This window comes from Mesocricetus auratus, unplaced genomic scaffold, assembly GCF_017639785.1.
Source record: "Mesocricetus auratus isolate SY011 unplaced genomic scaffold, BCM_Maur_2.0 Super-Scaffold_100003, whole genome shotgun sequence".
Lineage (NCBI taxonomy): Eukaryota > Metazoa > Chordata > Mammalia > Rodentia > Cricetidae > Mesocricetus > Mesocricetus auratus.
Genome location: NW_024429188.1, coordinates 52,331,109 through 52,352,676, shown reverse-complemented (window position 1 = coordinate 52,352,676; position 21,568 = coordinate 52,331,109). Strand labels below are relative to the sequence as shown.

At 39.6% G+C, this 21,568-nt stretch overlaps 1 protein-coding gene across 1 annotated transcript in view; it reads right to left on the bottom strand.

Annotated features, from left to right (window-relative positions):
* Positions 1 to 1,531: 1,531 nt before the first annotated feature.
* The window catches only part of Atp7a (ATPase copper transporting alpha), a 110,647-nt gene continuing 90,610 nt past the window's right edge, over positions 1,532 to 21,568 (bottom strand). Inside the window, exons 19-24 of the mRNA XM_040744317.1 lie at positions 15,458 to 15,604; positions 12,545 to 12,687; positions 8,011 to 8,214; positions 7,356 to 7,473; positions 5,893 to 5,995; positions 1,532 to 5,148 (exon numbers count right to left, since the gene is read on the bottom strand). Of these exons, the coding sequence (XP_040600251.1) occupies positions 4,872 to 5,148; positions 5,893 to 5,995; positions 7,356 to 7,473; positions 8,011 to 8,214; positions 12,545 to 12,687; positions 15,458 to 15,604 (992 nt within the window). The 3' untranslated portion in view covers positions 1,532 to 4,871. The remainder of the gene's footprint in view (positions 5,149 to 5,892; positions 5,996 to 7,355; positions 7,474 to 8,010; positions 8,215 to 12,544; positions 12,688 to 15,457; positions 15,605 to 21,568) is intronic.

The following is a 21,568-nucleotide window of genomic DNA, read 5'->3' as shown; positions in this document are numbered from 1 at the left end:
GCAAACACCTCTGGCAAGCTCTAGAAGTCATTGGTCCTTTAGAATGGATTGAGTTAAACCTCAGCTTTTCTGTTATACTTGGTGATTACACTTGGCAACGAAGAAATTGGGAGTTTTGACTGGGTGAGGACAGCACTTCTGTTAACAGATCAGCCTTGGACTTCTGAGGGGGCACAGAGAGTGATGACAATTAAAACTATGAAGCCACTTGAGGGCAATAGGTCCAGAATGCCAAAGGCTGCTCAGTTGATTTCAAACTTTTTCCAAGGAGATACCAATTGCACAGAAATGGCCATGTTTTTCAACTGCTTGTAACTACTGCTGGTGTTACCTGGCTCTTTCAACCTGGCAAAGAACCTTCCCTTTCAGTTGGTACATGCCTTTAAACCCAGCAGAGGCAGGTGGATCTGCTGCGAGTTCAAACCCAACTCTGGTCTATATGGAGACTTCTAGGACAGCCAAGGCTACATAATAGAGCTCTGTCTCAAAACAAGCAAACAAAAAAGGTACCTTCCTTTCTGCAACTCCCTGCAATCCATGATTCATGTCCACAGAGATAAAAATGCACAGCAAGGTGAAGAGACAACTCTACTTCTCAGTCTCTACCCTCATTCTATGAGGACCGCTGAGTCTTAATGTAGCATTTCCAGCACACAAGCTCTTTCACTTTGGAAGGTTTGAGACCTCATTGACTGCACTGCTGCTCTCACTGAACAACCTTCTGAGTCAGGTAGAAAAGGGATGGGAAATGGGAACAGAAGAGTAAAATCCCAAGCTGGCGGTGGTTCACACCTTTAATTCTAGCACTCAGGAGGCAGAGGCAGGTGAATCTCTGAGTTCAAGGCCAGCCTGATCTACAGAGTGAGTTCCAGGACAGCCAGAGCTATACAGAGAACCCTGTGTCAAAAAACAAAAAACAAAAAAAAAAAAAACAAGAGTAAAATCCTGAACCGTCCAGCCGCTGGCCAGCTTCCCTTTGCTGACGGAATTATCCCATGTATTTTATGTGGATGGTAGGAATCCACTCTCATAAGTAAGTCTTTAAAACCCTTTCAAATTAAAGGGCATGAGGGGTGTGGGAAGGCATGGTAGGTGATGTTGAATGCTGTCCTCTAAGCATGGCAGCTGTGACCACTCAAAAGAGTCCCAAGACCTGGCCAGTCATTCCCTCACAGCAGGGGTGGGGAGTGCCCTCAGATGCTTGGCTTAGACTTCAGCCACTGGCTCCAGCACCTCCCTCTTAGCTGTACATGATTCTGCCCAGCTGCATATGGTGTTCGGCAGCAACAGAGCAGCTGCAGTCTGAGACTTTAATTAATGAAGTTGTTTTGGGATCACTTATGTGCCTGAGAGTAAGACCAATAAACTCACTGGTTCACCAAGCTGGACTGAGGTGGACTCATTACTTTGGTCTGTTCTTGGTGCTCTATCAGGGATGAGCAGACATTCACGCATAACTCCTCAGGAAAAGTCCATGCAATAAATTAGATCATCACACCACTCAAGACTTCACCAAATCAAGAACAGCTCATTTAGGGTAGACATCATATCAAGAATTTATTAGACACTACAAAGAAGAGGCCATACACATTCCTGTTTCTCATTCTCACTAGTGATAGTGACAAGTGAGTGGGATCTGAAGGACAATAGATTTTGTCCTCTTACCTGAATGTGTGCTGCTGCCCCTATAACGGTACATCCATGGATTTACAGTTGCAACAACATCCAAAGAACCCCAAATAACACAAGGGTAGTGTGGAACTGCTGGTAGAGGGGGGCTGGATGATTTAACACAGTGAAACTTGACAACATTTTTTTACAACACTATAATTATAAAGTTGAAGGCACATCTTCGGCAGAAATATCAATTACATGCGCATGAGAAAAAACAAACTAGACTACAGCAAACAAATATTGCACAAAGTTGTCCGCTCCTGTTTTGGATACTAACCAAAGTTTTATAATACATGACTAAACATTTCTTTAAAAATACAAGGTTGAGACGTCTGGTTCTGGCTACAAAAGGCATTTATTATCAATGTCATTAAAAAGCTCATGTGACTGAGAAATAAATTTGTTTTATCTGGTTACTCATACCAGACCGAAGGACTTAAGAAAGTCAGTGTGAAAGTTGGTGATGATTTGGCATGGATTGGTATTTTTATATTTGGTAAAGAAATTGCTTTTTAAATACAAAAAACTAAATAATCCAAAGGAGTGATATTAGGAATGTATGTTTTTAAAATGAATAACCTGTAACCAGATGCCTCATCCAAAGAAAATAACAAGGTAGAGTAAAATAAATATTAAGAAAAATAATTTTAAAACAGAATCCACAAGTAATGGAAAATGCTCTACTACATTTTTTTAAAATTTTAAGCTGTGTACAGAAAAGATATGCACACTCACATTTTTGGAAACATCTTGTCTATAGTGCTATTTCAAGCATTCTGTATATCTGAATGAAGAATAATTTTTAAAAAATTAAAGCATAATATAAAATTATTTGTTCATAAGGCATCAAATTTAACTTTCTAAAATGTTGATACTAAAGTAGGAAAAGCAATATTTCTACTTCACACTTGACAACTATACTTTTAAAACTACAATAGTAAATACTCTAGTTGTGTTTTAATCTTTAAATTCAAAAGGCATCTTTGGATACTTAAGTTAAAGGTGCCCCCTAGCTACGTCTGTATCAGCACTGGACAACAAAGAGAGAATGGTTGCTGAGTGAGTACAGAAGAGTGGCAAAGATAGGGTAAAGAATCTTAAGACAGATGCAAATAGAAATCCATTTTCATTCTGTATGCGCCCCCCCTCTCTTTCTGTGTGTGTGTGTGTGTGTGTGTATACACATACATATGAACACTCACTTATAAAACCTGTTCTCAACAGTAACTCATTACCTAAAGTCAGTGATCAACTGAAAGCAATGTGCTTGAACCTCCTCTTCTAGGAATACAGTTTCTCTCAAACATTTTTTTTTGGGCTGGTAGTGAGAACTGAAATGCTAGTCTCACTGTCTTATAACAGGATATGGAGGTGAGAGGAGAACTCAATAACACATGCATAACAGAAGGAGTAATGGGCTGAGAGCTGGGGAGCTTCTATTCTCAATTTGGGTTCAGAGCAAGAAAAATCTATTATACATCTCTATTATTAGGTGTTTTTTCTAGGAGTCAACCAGTTATGTTATAATGGACCACTAGAATTAAAAAACAAATATACTCAAACTCTTAAGATGGCATAGGGATTGATCTAAAATAGAGTTTAAACTCACTCATACTTTATTGAAACAGGTTTGCCTTTCTAGGTTAATAGCACCTTCATCAAAAGTCTTACCTCTCTAAGATAGCTAAGATAGAAGTTAGGTCTTTTCCAAATCTGGAAAGACATTGGAGAATGTAAACGTTTTTGGGTGTGGGGGTGTGAAGGAATAAGAGAGAAAAGGGGCGGAATGGAGGAAACCCATTCTCCATTTCACGTTATACTCTGTTCTATAAAATGATTTTTCATATTCAATATTGACCTGAAAAGGAGAAATGAACATTTTCTGAGCATAAATCATATATGATAGGAATTGTGCTATTGGTTTAAAGTATGGCATGCAAATAAAAGATTAGGAGTTTGTTTATAAGCACAAATTTTTTAAACAAGAGAAAAATATAACTGACTATAAGATATCATAAACCAGTTTCTTATTTCTATACTACAGTTTGCTATGTATTTTGATAAAAGCAGCTTTGTGTGATATTATTTTAAAATCATTTTCTCAAATTATCTAAAACATAAGAGCTAACTAAATTTTTATTAAATTATAATATACCAGCCAGGTGATTATATCCCAAAAGAAGAATTTAGTGAGTCCAGGTACTTTTACATGGCCCATATATGTTAAAATAATAGTGTTAATGTTTCAAGAATTCTTCAGTGAAAGAGGCTCAAATGGTAAGCGTCTAGACTGGGACGGATGGACAGGCTCCACTATGAACACAGCTGACATCAGCAGGGGAGAACTGCAAGCCAACACAGAGCCAGGGAAACTGAAGGAAGAAGCTGAGATTTCTGACAACAGTGGAGAAACATGAGGGTAGAGAACTCTGCACACCTTAAGGTTTCTGAGTGACAATACAATAAGAGAAGATTTCAGAAAAACTGTCAGTTACAGAAAATGTTTTCAGATAGGGTCTTAGTGTATATAGCCCAGGCTGGCCTTGAACTTACAATCCTCCTGCCTTACTCCAACTTATTATGGTCAGTTATTTTTTAGTCAAGGAAAAACTTCCTATACTTAGCTCACTTGAAAAGTGACAAGAGCCATCCTGGAGGCTCTTAGGAACTAAACGACAAGAATGCAGGCATTATGAGGTGAAAGCGAACCCACAATAAATAAGGCACATCTTTTTGAAAGAGCTACAACTGTTTTCCTTCTGAACTAGATGCTTTGTACAGTGCTTTGAAAGCCATTGCTCCCCAGTAGGGCAAGGATACAGGCTCAAGAATATCCTCAAGGTCGTGCTCTCAAATATTCACATTTTTAATCATCCTGCCTTTGGGCACTTTCTTTTGGTCAAATAAAAATGATTTGCCATATTAGCAGCAAGTCAGCAACCTCTAACTGTAGAATTTGTTTTAAACTCACTGCTCTACCCTTTTTCCCTAGTAAAACAAAAAATTGCTGGGGATTCGTTTTGGATAATGCCAGATTCAGAGCTCCTGCCCTGAGAAATCTATTTTTGCCATTAACAAATACAACTCAGATAGAACCCCTCCCATAAGAGCATGAGACTCACATAAGACCCTCCCATGACAACATAAGTGCTGTGTCAGTGCACATGAACTTCAACTAGCAGCATCCCCCAGGCCTTTTACAGTGTGGTGTCATCATCTTCCCGGAAGTCTCCCACCAGAAGCGAGTGCTTGTCAGGTTCACTATTAACAACACTGTTCAGGGAGCGTTTGTCAGACAGTAGTGAGTTTATGGAGGCTCTGCTGTAATTGACAATCCGGTCCAGCAAGCCCAGTCTCGGAGAATTTCTGGAGGCATCATCTATTCCAACGTGAACACTGATTTCTGAAGGACTCCTCTGTCCTGTGTGGCTTCGGGCACGTACCTCATAATTGTCATAAGTTGGCTTTCTGTAGCTAGAAATAAATTTAAAGTGACCAAATGTTAACTAGATATTTGTTGTGTGCACAAACAAAATGAGACCAGTATGAGGTGTGCAAAGGTGGCTTTTGTAAGAAAGTTGCTTGAGATTAATTTCACGGTGTCACATAATCCAAAGACCCATGTCTCAAAGCTAGTATATGACACTTAACCCCTTTCTGGGCTTATGCCTGTAATGCATACACTAAATAAAATGACAATTACTTAGTTTTTTCTTTTTGTTTTGAGACAGGGTCTTTACTATATAGCTTAGCCTGGACTATTTGATTCTCTCCCCCTCCCTCTGAGTACTGGGAATACAAGTATGTACTACAACACACACAATATTTATTAACTATTACATAGTAATTTGTAAGAATTGTTTAGGAGTCTGGAAAGATGACACAGCAGATAAGGTGCCTGCTGTACAAGAACCCGAATTAGGATCCCCAGCACCCCATAAAAGCAGGGTGAGTTGGCCTGCAACTGTGATCCTAGTGCTAGGGAGGTAAAGCAGGCAGAGCCTGGGGGTCATTTCCAGTCTAGCTGAACTGATGAACAGAGACTACCTCAAAATATACATACACACACACATACACACACACACACACACACACACACACACACACACACGCACGCACGCACGCACGCACAATTACTTGGGTATGCCCTTTCAATACAAGAATCAAACCTACTAAGAAAAGCTGGATGTTAGAATATGAGCAAGTCATTATACTTACAGTTTGAGGAAAAGGGAAGAAAGTACTACAGAAACAGATGAAGCAGCCATTGCTGCGGATCCCATCCAGGGTTGCAAAACCAAACCAATGGGCAGAAAAACTCCTGGAAACAAGTTTGGATCAGAGTAGGCAGCACTAAATGAATTATCAACATACTTCTAAGATATGAACAATTTATTTTCTTTTTTGATTTAACAATTTATTTATTTATGCATATGAGTACTCTTACTTTGCATGTACACAGAATGACAGAAAAGAGCATCAGATCCCATTATAGATGGCTGTGAGCTACTATCTGGCTGCTGGGACCACCATGCAGTTACTCAGGACCTCTGGAAGAGCAGCCAGTATTCTCAACTGCTAAACCATTTCTCCAGCCCCAATTTATTTTCTTATTTCTTCAGCATTTTACCCTCTTGGTTGTGGAGGTTTGTGTAGCTGACAATTTTTCCTTAGTAGAGTGCTATCATGAATATTCTTGTCCATATTTCCTCATGTTTAAGAATTTCCCTAGGGTGCATCTCAGGGGAGAAACTGCTGTATCCTGATAGCTGTAAGTGGATATTCCTTGGTTCTCCAGTGTGCCAGAGCTTATACCCATGTGCTTTTTCTTTTCTTTTTTTTCTGTATACTTTTTTAATCTAGGGTCTCACTACAAAGCCCCAGCTGGCCTCAGACTCACAGAGAACTGTACAACTGCTGTCTTCCAAATGCTGAGATTCAATTAGGCATGCAGTATCATACCTGACCCCACTTTTTAAAGTTAAAATTTAAATCTATTTGTCTGTCTGTCTATCTGCCCATCTATCAATCTATGTTTTTTGAGACCAGGTCTTGTTATGGTAACTCTGACACCTGGAACATGCTATGTAGCTAGCCCAGACTAGTTTAAATTTGCTGCTATCCTCCTGCCTTTGCCTCCCAAATGCTGGGATTACAGATGTGACCTACCATGATGAAACACATTTGGTTTCAATAGATGGGTTTGTTTACTGATTTTTTGAGACAGGGTTTCTCTGGGTAGCCTTAGATGTCCTGGAACTTACTCTTTGGACCAGGCTGGCCTCGAACTTACAGAGATCCACCTGCCTCTGCCTCCCGAGTGCTGGGATTAAAGGCATGTGCCACCACCACACAATCCTTTTATTTATAATTTTAATTATGTGTGTGTATATGCCTATGTGTAGGCACAGACTTTTCCATACTATTTTTTTCAGTGTTTACCTAGGTTGAAAATTTTCAAATTATAACATTTCAGGGGAATTTTTTTGAAGTATCAAAATGTTTATAAATTTTTAGGCTGTAATGAACTTTGTTGAATATTACTGGTTTTAACATCACCTCTCACCAAAACAACAGGGTGTACCAAAAAAGTAAGGTCAAAACTAAATCTAATTCTTCCAATATGATAGGTGTCTAATAACGTTAACCATAAAAGTAAAATCTGTTAAAAAGTCACATACCAGCAGCTATGGGAATTCCAACCAGATTATAAATTAGAGCAAAGACAAAATTGATTCGAATCCTCTTGACTGTCTTCCTTGACAAGTCAATACTTGCCACAACATCCAGAAGGTCATTCTGAGAAGAGAGAGAGCAGTGATATTAGTGAATAATTCCTATTCACTAGGAATTTCTCTACTTGTCACTGTATACAATGCATTGAGAACGCTGCGAATTAAGTACAAATTTCAGATACTGCTAAACCTTGAGTCAATGTTGGGAAAGGTTTTTCAGAAAAATTTTTGAGGGTTCTGAAAATGCTTTCAGGGTTGTGTGCTAGTAAAAGGATGGGATATTTAAATAATGTCAGTGAATAGTACATAGTTATATTATTGTTAAATCTTATTTTCACATCAGAAGCTTGTGATTCTCATTTGTATTGCTGGACTGAGAAAGTCAGTAAGGAGTGAGAATTTCTATACTTCCACTCTACCCTCAGTCTTCATAGCCAGGAACATGGGACTCAGGGCAGGATCACTACCCAGAATTCCTTACAGCAATACGACTAGCCATTTCAGACAATGTCCCAGTCCTCAGATCTCAGACCACAGGATCTACTCTAGTGTATAAGTATTTCCTGCTAACTGACTGCACCACTGGAGTTCCAGGACTTACCCTTATCAAAACTACATCGGCTGCTTCAATGGCCACATCTGTGCCTGTGCCAATGGCAATTCCAACATTTGCCATCGCCAGAGCCGGAGAATCATTGATTCCGTCTCCTACCATTGCCACCCGTTTTCCCTCCTCTTGAAGCTGTTTCACCTTAGCAACTTTATGGGAAGGCAGAACTTCAGCAAACACCTTAGTAATGCCAACCTATGTGAAGAAAATCAGCTCAATTCATTCCAGGAAGTTATATTGAGCACTGCAAACACAACTGAGCTTAGAATAATGATTGAGGCATCATTTTTAAGCTGCCAGAAGCTTACATTTAAAATAACCATCAATAATGGGGGAAAGTGAGCATTCTTTTTAATAGACTTATTTATTTTTAAGGGTCTTCCCACTTACTTATTTTTAAGGTTTTGCCTTCATGTTTATAAACATACCAGACGCATGCCTGGTTCGCACAGAGGTCAGAAGAGGGTACTGGATGCCCTAAAACTGGAGTTAAAGATGGTTGTGAGCCGCCACATGGGTATTTGGCAACCAAACCTAGGACCTCTGCAAGAGCAGCTAGTTCCCTTAATGGCTGAGCCATCTCTCCAGTCAATAAGCAATGTTGTGTTCTATTTGTGTGGACTCTCACACTGTCTTCTGGGGGACAGCATTCATCAAAGTGTGCACATCATCTGATATGGAACATCAACTTTTAAGTATATCTGGACACTCTTTCCGGGTCCAAAGATATCAAGGATATTCGTGTGTCCATAACACAAAGAGGGATGCTCTCTCCGCCTGGACTCTTAGGGGAGTGCCTGGACCCTGCCCTGAGTGAAATGACAGAATCTAGATATCCCCTATGGGGAAGGAAGTGGTAATAGGGTGGGAGGCTGGGGGAGGTGTGGGAGGAGGGGAGGGAGAGGGAACTGGGATTGACATGTAAAACAAGCTATTTAAAATTAAAATAATAAAAAAGAGGAAAGAAAACAACAACAACAACAAAAAAACCAAAACCAAAACCAAAAACTTCAAAACCACCTAAATGTCCACCACTAGGGGAATGGTATTGAGAGTCAAAATGCCTGCCAAAATGCTCTAGAGCTCTAGGCAGGTTGAATGCAGTTCCTGGTGAGGCAAAACTCAGACTAGGACACAAGCTATAGGCTTGGCTCTCCCGAACCTGAGAAGTGGACAGAGCCAGTTAAGAGCCAATTGGGGTATCCAGGTGTAGCTTATGTCTGAAGTTTGTTCCTGCGGTCAGAAAAGGCTAAAAGATAAGAAGTAAAATTGAACCGCAGCACTTAGGAGGTAGAGGCAGGTGGATCTCTGTGAGTTCGAGGTCAGCTTAGTCTACAGAGTGAGTTTCAGAGAAACCTTGTCTCGAAAAACAAACAAACAAACAACAACAAAAACAAACAAAAAGAGGTCCAGATGAAAAAAAACCTCTAAACAGGTTCCAGTGTTTTACAATGTGCACGGGCTTCAGAAAGAAAGAAAATGGGTATAGGCAGTCATAGAAAGAAAGAAATAAAGAAATTAAAATGGAAATTTAAAAAATGCTTTGGAGAAGTGGTTTTGCTTTTGTTTCTAAAGGCTGTGGATTTGTTCCAGGTTGATATGGATCTGGTTTGATCAAGAAATACCACCTGGATCTTGACAGGTGATATCTATCAACAAAGGTTATAATTGGTCTTCCCAGGACTTACTTGGCCATTATATCAAATTTTCTCTCTGGGATCCTAAAGCTGCTTTGTGCACATTCAGCAGGAAACAGTCTGAAGCAGTCTAGTGAAAACTAAAACTATGCTCAGATTCCCAAGAGAAAAGGTGGTGTGGGTAGTCTTTGATTATTTTGTGGGTTATGGGTGCTTGTTATAATTTATAGGACTATAGGAATACAGAATAAAATACACTATTAATCTAAAATATTTTACTTTGGATGGATTTTGGTATATGGATACAAATTCAAAGTCAATTTTGTTACACTGTATGTTTTTACCCTTGTTTAAAGGACTATTGTATATTGATACAAATTTAAGATTATTTTTGTTACAGCATATTGTATATATGTTTCTGTTCTTGTTTAAGGTATTGTACCTATGCAGTTCATTTAAAATGCAAGATAAAGTAGTTTTTGAAAGCTATTATTATAAACTATATGGTACAATCAAGAAACGAAGGTTACTAGTTAGTCATTTATAACTATTTTTGTAAATATGCTAAATATATCATATAGAGATATATTTTAGATTCAAACCTTTCAAAGACCTACAAAATATGGCATTTAAAATAGCATTTAATATGTTAACCCAGGGCTTTTCATGGCAAAGAGGCACATCTGTTTCTGGCAGCACTAATTTACATCAGAGATGATGGGCAGCAAAGAAACGCCATAGGAATTTGCTTTCATTGTGGCTACACTAGCCATTTAGGCAAGAAACTGCTCTTGCCTGGACTGCTTGACAGTATGTTGTATAAACTGGACATACAGGACCCACAGGAAAGTGACTGCTTAACTCTGCCAAAAACAAGGTGGTATGGTCCTTCAGGATTCCTGTTTCACAGAAGAAGCTGCCAGATATTCTGCAGGACACACAGGAAAGTGACTGGCAAACTGCCAATATAGGCAGGACAGACTTTCAAATTTCCAGCTTCATTGAAAAGTCAGCCAGATACTATGGGCCTGTAGGCTGAAGATAGATGCCCCAATGTTACAAAGGAACTTTGGGTGACTGCCCAGATGTCAGATGTCTCTCATTTCTAGAATTTTTGGAAGTTGTTTGCAATGCACTTTTTGTCTATTTAAATAATATTATATCCTTCTGGTGCCTTTGATGGAGTTGGAGACTAGATAGTTATAGTTGCAGTTTTTCTTAGATATGAAAGTAAATTAGGTATAAAACTTTGGACTCACTAAGATTGGATAGGTAATGCTTTATTTTCTATGAACATGCTAACTACAAATAGATAGAATATTGTAAATTAATTCTTACTTGATAACTGTTGTTGCATATAGTTTTAGTGTGTTAAAGTTGAAGACTTTCTTTTTATTTAGACAAAAAGGCAAAAATATTGGGGGATATTATTTTGAAGTGTGTGATTTGTTTATGCTGCATTTGTTTAAATCCGTGAAGCTGTCTAAAATACCTGGTAGTCCTAATAAAGAGCTGGACGGCTAATTTTAAGGCAGAAGCAAGGATAGGCAGGGCTGGCAGGCAGAGAGTATAAGTTGAAGGAGAAGGAAGGATCGAGAGCAGTGAAAGAACAAAAGACAGCAGTGCCAGTCTCCCATCCGTCCAGCTACACAGCAATCCACGGAGTAAGAGTAAGACTTACAGAAGTAAGCGAACAGGAAAACCACAGGGAAAAGGTAGATGAGATCATTTAAGATAAGAAAAACTGGCTAGAAACAAGCCAAGCTAAGTCCAGGCACTCACAACGGACAGTAAGCCTCCGTGTGTGAGTTATTTGGCAGCTGGGTGGTGGGCCGCCCCAAAAGGCCAAAAAGGCCAAAAGACTAAGAATGAAAACATCATTCAACAGAATGGTTACATAAATTATAATTCACCCATATTATAGAATTTCATGCAGTAGTTTAGAAGGGATGAAATAATTTTATATCCAAGACATGAACAAAGATCTAGGAAATATTGTTATATATAAAAACTACTAAATAAACAATAAAATGATCCAATTAGTGTTGATAAAGCAGAACTACATACGTGTATACAGATATATATATATATATGCATATACAAAGGCAAGGCAGGAGAACTTGACAGAGAATATAGAAAATGGTATACATTCTTTACAACCTTCATATTCTTAACTAAGAATGTGCTCACATATTCCTTCTGTTATTTACTAGAAGAAAGCAATTAAGATGGCTCACTGGGTAAAGGTATTTACCATCAAGCCTGGTAAAATGAGTTCAGTCCCCAGATCCACACAATGAAAATAACCAGGTACCCTAAGTTTGCCCTCTGACCTACACACACATTCTGTGGCACATGCACCCACACACACACACACACACTATATACATACACACTAGAAGAGGAGAGAGGGCACTCTAATTTTTTTTATTGAAAAATGCCAGAAGTGAAACAAGTGTAAAGAAAAATGATATGTCAAAGAAAATGGTATGTCTGTTGGCATCCAGAATGAATAGATCAGGGAGGAACCTGCATCCAGTTCCTGCCATTTTTACAGCAGCAGATGTTGAAGGACTGGCAGGCAGCACTGCTGAAAACTATGTGCAACATTTCAAAGGAAGCATCAACAGAAACCAGTGTACAGCAATGCCACTCAAACATCCCACAAGCTAAGCAAATACCCTTTCACTTACATCTGTAATATACAAGGTCCTTCTACCATACCATGTGGATTGTTTTTAAGCAGTTAGGGATAATAGCTACTTGATAATACAAACAATAGGTAAGGTGACTTTCTCAGCACATAAACGGAAAAAAGAAAATGTGTATTTAGAATTTGATGTTAGCACATGTGCCCATCCCAACAACTAAGTAAACCAATTAATTACCTGAGAAGCAATAGATCGAGCTGTTTTACTGTTGTCTCCAGTCATCAGAATTACTTCTAAGCCCATAGATTTCAGAATGTGAACAGCCAGCTCTGCTTCAGGTTTCACAGTATCAGCAATGGCTATCAAGCCACACAGCTCATCTAATATAGGAGCAGCAGAAAAACAGATTATGGTGAAAACATAACAGAATAAATTTTCAGAAAGAAATGAATTTGTTAAGCCATCGAGGGCTTGGTTTAACTCAAAACATTCTGATGCATACAGACTTTATACCACACCCTTTATGATAAACTTCCATATTTGATTGTGGAAAATAAAATCAATAAAGTACGGATATTTAATGAAGGTAATAATAGCAAAGTGAAAAAGATGTAACTAAAAGTAAAAAGACATACACCCTTACCGTATTAGAATTGTAGCCACAAATACTTTTTTAGCTAATTTAAAAGCAAATGGGATGAAAAACTAATAGGTGAATGGACACAAAACTCGTATTTGATATTAGGGTGAAATTACCAAAAGATACTAATTTTCTTGTTTGAAAAACAAAAGTAAGAGGGCTGGAGAAATGGCTCAGTGGATCTGAACACTTGATACATAAGCATGAGGACTCAAAGCAAATTCTGGAACCCCAAAACTGGCCGGTGGGGTCGAGACAGGAGGATCATTGGGGCTTGCTGGCTGTCAGTCTAGTTTCAGGTTCATTGAGAGACCCCACCTTAAGGGAATAAGGTAGAGGGAGTGATAGGGCAAAATGCACTGCACTCCCCTGACAACTGTGTACATAGTGTACACACCCAAACTGCAGTAGAGCAAAATATTATTCTCTGCTTTTTACTGTACCTAAATTTATGAAGTCACTACCTTCCTACTTAGCAGGGATTGTAGATGTTGAATACATAATCTGAGAATTGGAAGTTTACTCTATCAAATAGAAAGCATGGAAAACTATGTGTGCTTATTGCAGTGTTATAGTGAAATACCAAGAATATTTTAGGGCCAGCAGGATGCCTCAGTGAGTTAGGGTGCTTGCCTGACAACCTGAGTTTGATTCTCAGGGTCCACATGCCGAAAGGAGAAAACTGACCCTTACAAGTTGTCCTTTGACCTCCACCTATGCACTGTGGAACATAAGTACCCTCACATAGAAAGACAGAGACATACATACACACAGACATACACAGCAAAACACAACTAAAAATATATTTCTAGCAACACGGGAATGATTATACAGCATGTGAATTAAAATTCTAGAATTATAGGGTAAAGCCCCATTTTTAAAGTGCTTGTCTAGAATATACAATCCTGTGTTTGAACTCTGGAATGCAGAAATAAATGATACAATTATATGGCAATAATGGAAAATATTTCACTAAGTAAAATAAACCACAATAAAAAAATAGCTGTACAAGAACCTTAGTTATTTTTAAGTGTGGTACTATGGTTTGAACTCAGGGTCTTATCCATGCCAAGCAAACACTGTATCACTTGTCTGTTTCACTATGTAGTCACAGATAGTCAAACTCTAGCTTCCTGCCTGAGCCTCCCAAGGTGCTCATAACCACACCTGGCTTTCCCCCCCAAGAATTAGATATGAAACCCAGGGACCTGAGTATGCTAGGCAAGTACTTTTAATCATAGAACCATCTTTCCAGCACACTTCCAACACAGGATTTTTAAGGTTTTTTGAGATTTAATGTGTATGTATATGTTCTGTGTATCTGTATGTAAGTATTCACACATGCTTGCTGATGCTCAGACACCAGAAGAGGGGGAAAGATCCTCGGGAGCTGAGATTACAGACAACTGTGAACCACTCAACATGGGTGCCGGGAATCAAACTGTGATCTTCTGCAAGAGCAGCAAGTACTCTTACTCATAGAACCATTTTTTCAGCACACTCCCAATACAGGATTTTACATTTTTATTCAATTGTATGGACATAAATTTTACATATAGTCAGGCGGTGGAGGCACATGCCTTTAATCTCAGTACTCAGGAGGCAGAAGCAGGTGGATCTCTGTGCGTTCAAGGCCAGCTTGGTCTACACAATGAGTTCCAGGACAGACAGGGATACACAGAGAGAAGCCCTCCCTCAAAATCCGCCCCCTGAATTTTTTTTACATATAAAAATGTACTACACATTAGAAATAATACAAGGTTGGAAATGCAGTTCAGCTGGTAGAGTGATTGCTTAGCATTCACAAGGCCCTAAAGTCAATCTGCAATACCACATAGACCAGGTGTGGTGGGACACAACTATAATCCCAGCATTTGGGAGGTAGAGATAAGAGGATCAGAAGTTCACGGCCTTTCTTGGCCCCACAGTGAGTACGAGGCCATCTTGGGACACATGAGACTTCTCTACCAGCCCCTATGAGCCCTGCTTAGCTGATTCTGTGGACTGTGTTCTTGTGTCCTTGATCCCTCTGGCTCTTACAATCTTTCTTCCCCCTCTTCCTAAGGGTTCCCTGAACTCTGCCTAATGTTTTTACCTTTTTAAAAATTTAGTGTTTTTGTTTTATACAGAGTCTCAAGTAGCCCAGGTTAGCCTTGAACTCACTACAGAGTGTCATCTTCAACTATTGGTCCTCCTGCTTCCACCTCCTAAATGCTGGGATTACAGGCATGCACCAGTGTACTTGGCTGACTTGGGTTTTTGTTGTTGTTGTATGAGATAAGGTCTTTCTATGGAGCCCTAAAGTCATGATTCTTCTATCTCAAGCTCACAAGTATATGTGCCACAACAGTTGGTAAGAAAATCCTTAATTAATAGTAAACAATTTTGTTAACATTTTAACTTTCTATTCAAGCCTCTTTGAAATATACCTCATAGTTTAAATCCCGCAGACACATAAAATAATGACTGAGATCACAATTGTGTCATAGAATATTTCAGGGAAACTTTACCATCAATTGTCACCAATACAGCAGTCCGACCTTTTCTTTCATGTTCAATCATGGACTCATCTACATCATTACTTATGACAAGACCATTTCTAATCATCCATTCCCGGTTACCAATGAGGACTTTGTACTGCTGAGTATCGACAGCATCTAGAAGTACAGAGAAAACATTCAGTAAGCTTATTTAACCTTTAAATCCATCTTATGATGCAAGTTTTTCCTGCCTAACCTTGCAGACACTATAATGCATTTTTGGTAGAATATAACCTATGACAGTGATTTTCAAGTTTTCCAGGAATACATTCTGCTCTTCCATATACCTCTGAGCCCATGTTGCTACCGTCACTCAAGGTCTGTAAGATTACTCTCCAAATAGCAAATTCCATCATACTGTTCAAGTGCCAGTTCAAGGGCTGGGGGTATAGTTCAGTGGCTGAGTGCTTGTCTAGTATGAAGGAAGCCCTAGGTTCAATCTCCAGCAAGATGGAGAGCGGGGATGAGAATGTATTGGTTCTGAGGTTCCCTTCTTACTAAGGTTTTCCCTTTGAACTTCCAACACCACAATTCGCATGCAGCTAATGTGGCTGCATGTAAATATGCAACCATGTGGATGTTTCATTTTAAACCTGTAACCACTAATTTTAAGTGAGCCCTTAGCTCTGTTGGAATAGATGTTTGACTGCATGACCCTAGTCCACCCATTATTTCTTCAGGATGACTATTTGAAATCTCCTCTCCTGGACTCATAAGAGGCCTTGTTATGGCCACATCTCCCCAGCTCCTGTGCCTCCTAGGTGCACAGTTTTTCCTCTGCTATAAACAGAGCCTGTGCCTGCCGAAGGCCATCTCTCTACCCTCCTCTGCCTATTCCAGAACATCTCTCCAACTACTCTCTTCTCTCCTTCCTGAATAATCCATTTCCTATCATCATCTCTGCCGCATACTGTCTTATCTTTAAAAACAGAAGAAACCTCTCCTGTACTCACTGCTCTAGCTGTCACATTTCTGTTTCTGTACACAAAGAAGAGTATTTCCCCTATTAGCTGTCTCTAATTCACTACTTCCCATTTTCTTGTGAACCAACCCACTCAAATAAAGCTTTAGTTTCTACTATTCCAATAAACTGTTCCCACAATGCACCAGTGACCTTTACTTTAGTAAACCCAGTGTGGTTTGAACAGTTGTTTCAGCAATGATGGAAATGCTTTATACCTGCTATTTAATTCTATGGCCACTAGCCAACACATGTGGCTACTGAGGGCCAAAATGAACAAAGAGCTGGATTTTACATAAAATTAAATTTTAATTAACTCAAAAATAAATAATCACCAGATCTCATTACAGATGGTTGTGAGCCACCATGTGGTTGCTGGGAATTGAACTCAGGACCCCTGGAAGAGCAGTCGGTGCTCTTAACCTCTGAGCCATCTCTCCAGCCCCCAAAATTAAATAATCACATGTAACTAGTGATTATAGTACTCAACACCACAGATCTACAAAGCAAATGACTCCTAACTCTGTTTCTCTAAATCGGTCTCTTTCCTGGATCTTCGGGCCCCTGTAGACAACTAACTACCTTCCTAATATTTCCATTTATATGATATTTACGCTTAAATAGCTAACAGACACCCAAATATAACTTCTATAAAACTGGACTCCTGATCTTGTCTCCAGTATTGTTCCTCTTGTCTTCTTTATATGATTTAAATGGTCTAAATAGGTAGGCTACTAACTTTGGCATGACTTTGACTCTTGCGTTTTAATTTTTAAAAACTAGTTTTATGTGTTTTGTCTGCATATATGTCTGTGGATCACATGCACGCAGTGCCCACGGAGGTCAGAAGAAGGCATGAGATTCCCAGGGAATTGAGTTAACAGCCAGGTATAAGCTACCATGTGGGTGCTTGGAATTGAACCCATGTTTTCTGGAAGAGCAGCCAATGTTCTTAACTGGTGAGTCATTTCTCCAGTCCCTTGACTCTTTTTTTTAACGTACATTCTATATATCTAATTTGGCAATAAAATCTTTCAGCTTGTCCTCCAAGATACATCTGGAACTTGATCATTTCTTACAAACTTTACTGTTACCACACTGGTCTGAGCCATTGATGTGTTTTGCCTGGGTTATGGAAACAGTCCACTAACTCATCTCTCAGCTTCTTTCCTTGCTCCTAGCTCCCATCTACTTCCTCAGTGGTACTGGATATTAAACACAGGACTTCACACACACTAAGCACAAAGGGAGAAGAGAACTGTAGGAGAGTTGTACCACTGAGTCACACCTCCACTCTCACTGATGATCATTTAAAGTGGTGTTAACAGTCCACAACACACAGTACTCAACAAAAAAGCTGAATGATTTCCTACATGTCAGTTACTTGATATTACAACCATAAAAAAAGAAAAAGAATCACAGGGAAGTATAAATGACCAGGAAATAATTATTTTGTAGTGTGTCTAATAGAAATGAAGTACAGCTATAATTTAAGAAGAGCAAGTATTTCTATCAGTGTATGTTAGCGAGGGTGTTACTGAAAACGAGATGAAAGTGAAGTCTAGAAAGATAAGCAGATAGATGCTGTTTGTGGGTGAGGTCACTGCATGGAAAAAACAGTAAATGAAAAAAAACCAGTAAATGAAGTGATATAATGAGTAGAAAATGGCAGGACATAAAGGGGCCTCATGGAACACCCCCCCCCAAATACCACAAGCCACTGCCAAGATTATTTGCTCTCTACTGGTAAGGCCCTGTTGCTGAAAACAACATGTCATAGAACAGAACATGGAGAAGTCCAGCTGGTGCCTAACTAGAAGCTTTGTTCCTACTTACTAGTTAGTGTTCAGGGTACTAGAAGGTACTATGCATGCCACTGGAGGAGAAAGGTAGGCCATCAGTATCACTATTCAGCAACAAACCCTGCAACCTACAACAGTGACCCGCCTGTAAGACATACGAGTGCAACAGTGATATAAATGTTAGCAGAGTGGTTTAACCTTGTTTTGATTGGATTTAAGGTCTAACCCATAAGATGGAACCCATACCTGGCACTACTAAAGGGGCCAATCCTGAGACTAGCTAGATCATGGTAGGCTAAAAGCTAATGTTATTATTTTGCTAAAGAATCATAGGAATAAAATGACTCCTAATGACATACTGCAATACCCATCGATCATCATCAGCACCTCACTCAATCCCCCTCAGAGAAGCTTCTTGCAGAAGATGAAAATTAACACAGAGACCCACAACTTGACAATGTGCAGAGTGAGAGACTTTGGAATACTCAGTCCTAAATGGGAGTCTCCATCAAACCCTCCCCTCAAGGCTCAGGGTTCTATGCAAAAGAGGAGCAGAAATATTAAGATGTGAGGGATGACTCCAAGGAAACAGTGTCTTCCGGACATAACAGGACCTATGCATATATGAACTCAGACTGTGGCAGCATACACAACACCTCCACAGGTTCAAGTTAGATGGGTCCTACCCCTAACCAAGAAGTTGTCTGCAATTAACACCCATTATCAAAGGAAAAATCAGTTTTCTCCAAAGAGTGTCATCAACCACACTCTAGGGTAGGCCCTGTGTCCAAGAGTTGATAGCCAACACAAAATTAACTCAATGAGATTATTTAAAGAGGGGAGAAAGAAGAGGACCACAGGATCTTGTGAAAGATGTACAATTTCAACCAGCTATGGAAAGAGATTAGAGAAAGATCATAGAAGATCAGCTCAGACTTATCTTCATCACCCTAGAGTAGTTAGTTGTTGTGGGAGTTTGAATGTAATTACATGAATATAATTGACCCCCATAATCTCATAAGAAGTGGCACTATTAAGAGGTGTGGCTTTGTTGGAGCAGGTATGGCCTTGTCGGAGGAAGTGTGTCACAGTGAGGACAGGCTCTGAGGTTTCTTATGCTCGGGATACTCCCCTGTGTCTCAGACCACTTCCTGTTGCCTGCAAGATGTAGGACTTGCAGCTGCTCCTCCAGCACCATGTCTGCCTGCATTCTGTTATGCTCCCTGCCATAACAATAAAATGACTCTCTGAAACTGCAAACCAGTCCCCTTAAATGTTTTCCTTATAAGACTTGCCATGTTCATGGTGTCTCTTCACAACAATAAAAACCCTAACTAAGGCTGGGCGGTGGTGGCGCACACCTTTAATCCCAGCATTCAGGAGGCAGAGGCAGGTGGATCTCTGTGAGTTTGAGACCAGCCTGGTTTACAAGACCTAGTTTCAGGACACCCTCCAAAGCCACAGAGAAACCCTGTCTTGAAAAACCTGAAAAAAAACCCTAACTAAGACAGAAGTCAATAAGCACAGTCAGCAAAGTTTTCTGAGTAAGTAATGTCATCAGAAGGCCTGTGGTAAAATTGGATTGGATGAAGTGCAATCATGCTGTCCATTTTGTTTCTTATACAATAGCTTGTATAAGTTAGCTATCTGAAACCCAGGATAGCTAAAACAATCTTGAATAATAAAAGGACTGCTGAAGGAATCACCATCTCTGATTTCAAGCAGTACTACAAAGCAATAGTAATAAAATCACATGGATTGGCAAAAAAGAGACACGTTGAAAATGCAAATAGATCCACATTTATTGTCCTGTACAAAATTCAGCTAGCTGGATCAAATACCTCAACATAAAACCAGACTAGAAGAGAACATGGAGAATAGGCTTGAACACATTGGCATAGAGACAACTTCCTGAACAGAATACCAATAGTACGGGCACAGACATCAACAATAAATGGGGCCTTTGAAACTGAAAAACTTCTGTAAGGCTAAAGATAACATGGCAAGCAGTAGTCTACGTAATCAGAAAAGTTTTTCACTAATTCCACATCTGACAGAGAGCTAATACCAAAATATATAAAGAACTCAAGAAACTGGATATAAAAATAAGAATCACTTAAAGAAATGTTCAACATCCTTAGCCATCAGGCAGGGAAATTCAAATCAAAACTACTCTGAGATTCCATCTTATACTTGCCAGAATGGCTAAGTCAAAAACACGAGTGACAGCTCAGGCTGGAGAGGATGTGGAACAAGGGCAACACACTTTTCATTGCCGGTGGGAGTGCAAACTTGGGCAGCCACTGTAGAAATCAATAGTGGTTCCTCAGAAAATTAGGAATCTATCTACCTCAAGACCCAGCTATACCTAACTCTTGGGCATATACCTAAAGGATGCTCCATCCCGCGACAAGGACACTTGCTCAACTATGTTTATTATGACTTTCTTTATTCATAATAGCCAGAAACTGAAAACAACCTATATGTCCCTCAACAAAAGAATGGATAAACAAAATGTGCTACACAACAGAGCATTATTATTTAGCAGGTAAAAAAATGACATTATGAAATTTGCAGGCAAATGGATATAACTAGAAAAACATCACCCTGAGTTATGTAACCCAGACCTAGAAAGACAAATATAGTATGTGTTCGCTTATAAGTGGATATCAGCTGTTAAGTAAATAATAACCAAGCTACAATCCATAGTCCCAGAAAGGTATAGAGGAGGAATCTAGGCAGAGTAAATGGATCTCCTTGGGAAGGAAAAATAGAACAGAATTTGCAGGTAGACTGGGAACAGGTGGAGAAGGGAACAGGAGGGATCAGGTGCAAGTAGGAGATGGTATGGAAGGAAAGAATGTAGGGAGAGATGGCTAGAATTTGGGAACATCTGGAGTGTAGTGTGGAAACCTAGTGTGGTAGAATTTCTTGGAATCTATGAGGGTGATCCTAGTGAGGACTCCTAGCAATGGGGTATACAGAGCTTAAATTGTCATCTCTTCTCTTATAGTCAAACAAGGCTTTCAGTGGTGGGACTGGGTTCCACTTGGTTCCGTTGTTGACTAAAGGGGTGCCATGGAGATCTCTCAATAACACAGGCTGATACTAGGACAGAGTTGCTCCCCAAAAACTGACAGCAGGGCCCCATTGCCAAGGATAGCATCCACACATTTTACTGAACATGGAGAAGTCGAAAGTTGAGACAGTGCCTGTATGGAGCCTTCACCCCTACATTCTAGTCTCTTTGGTGCAGGAAGGTACTCTGCAGGCTACTGAAAGAGAAATGTGGACAACCCAGCCACAAAACCTTTGACC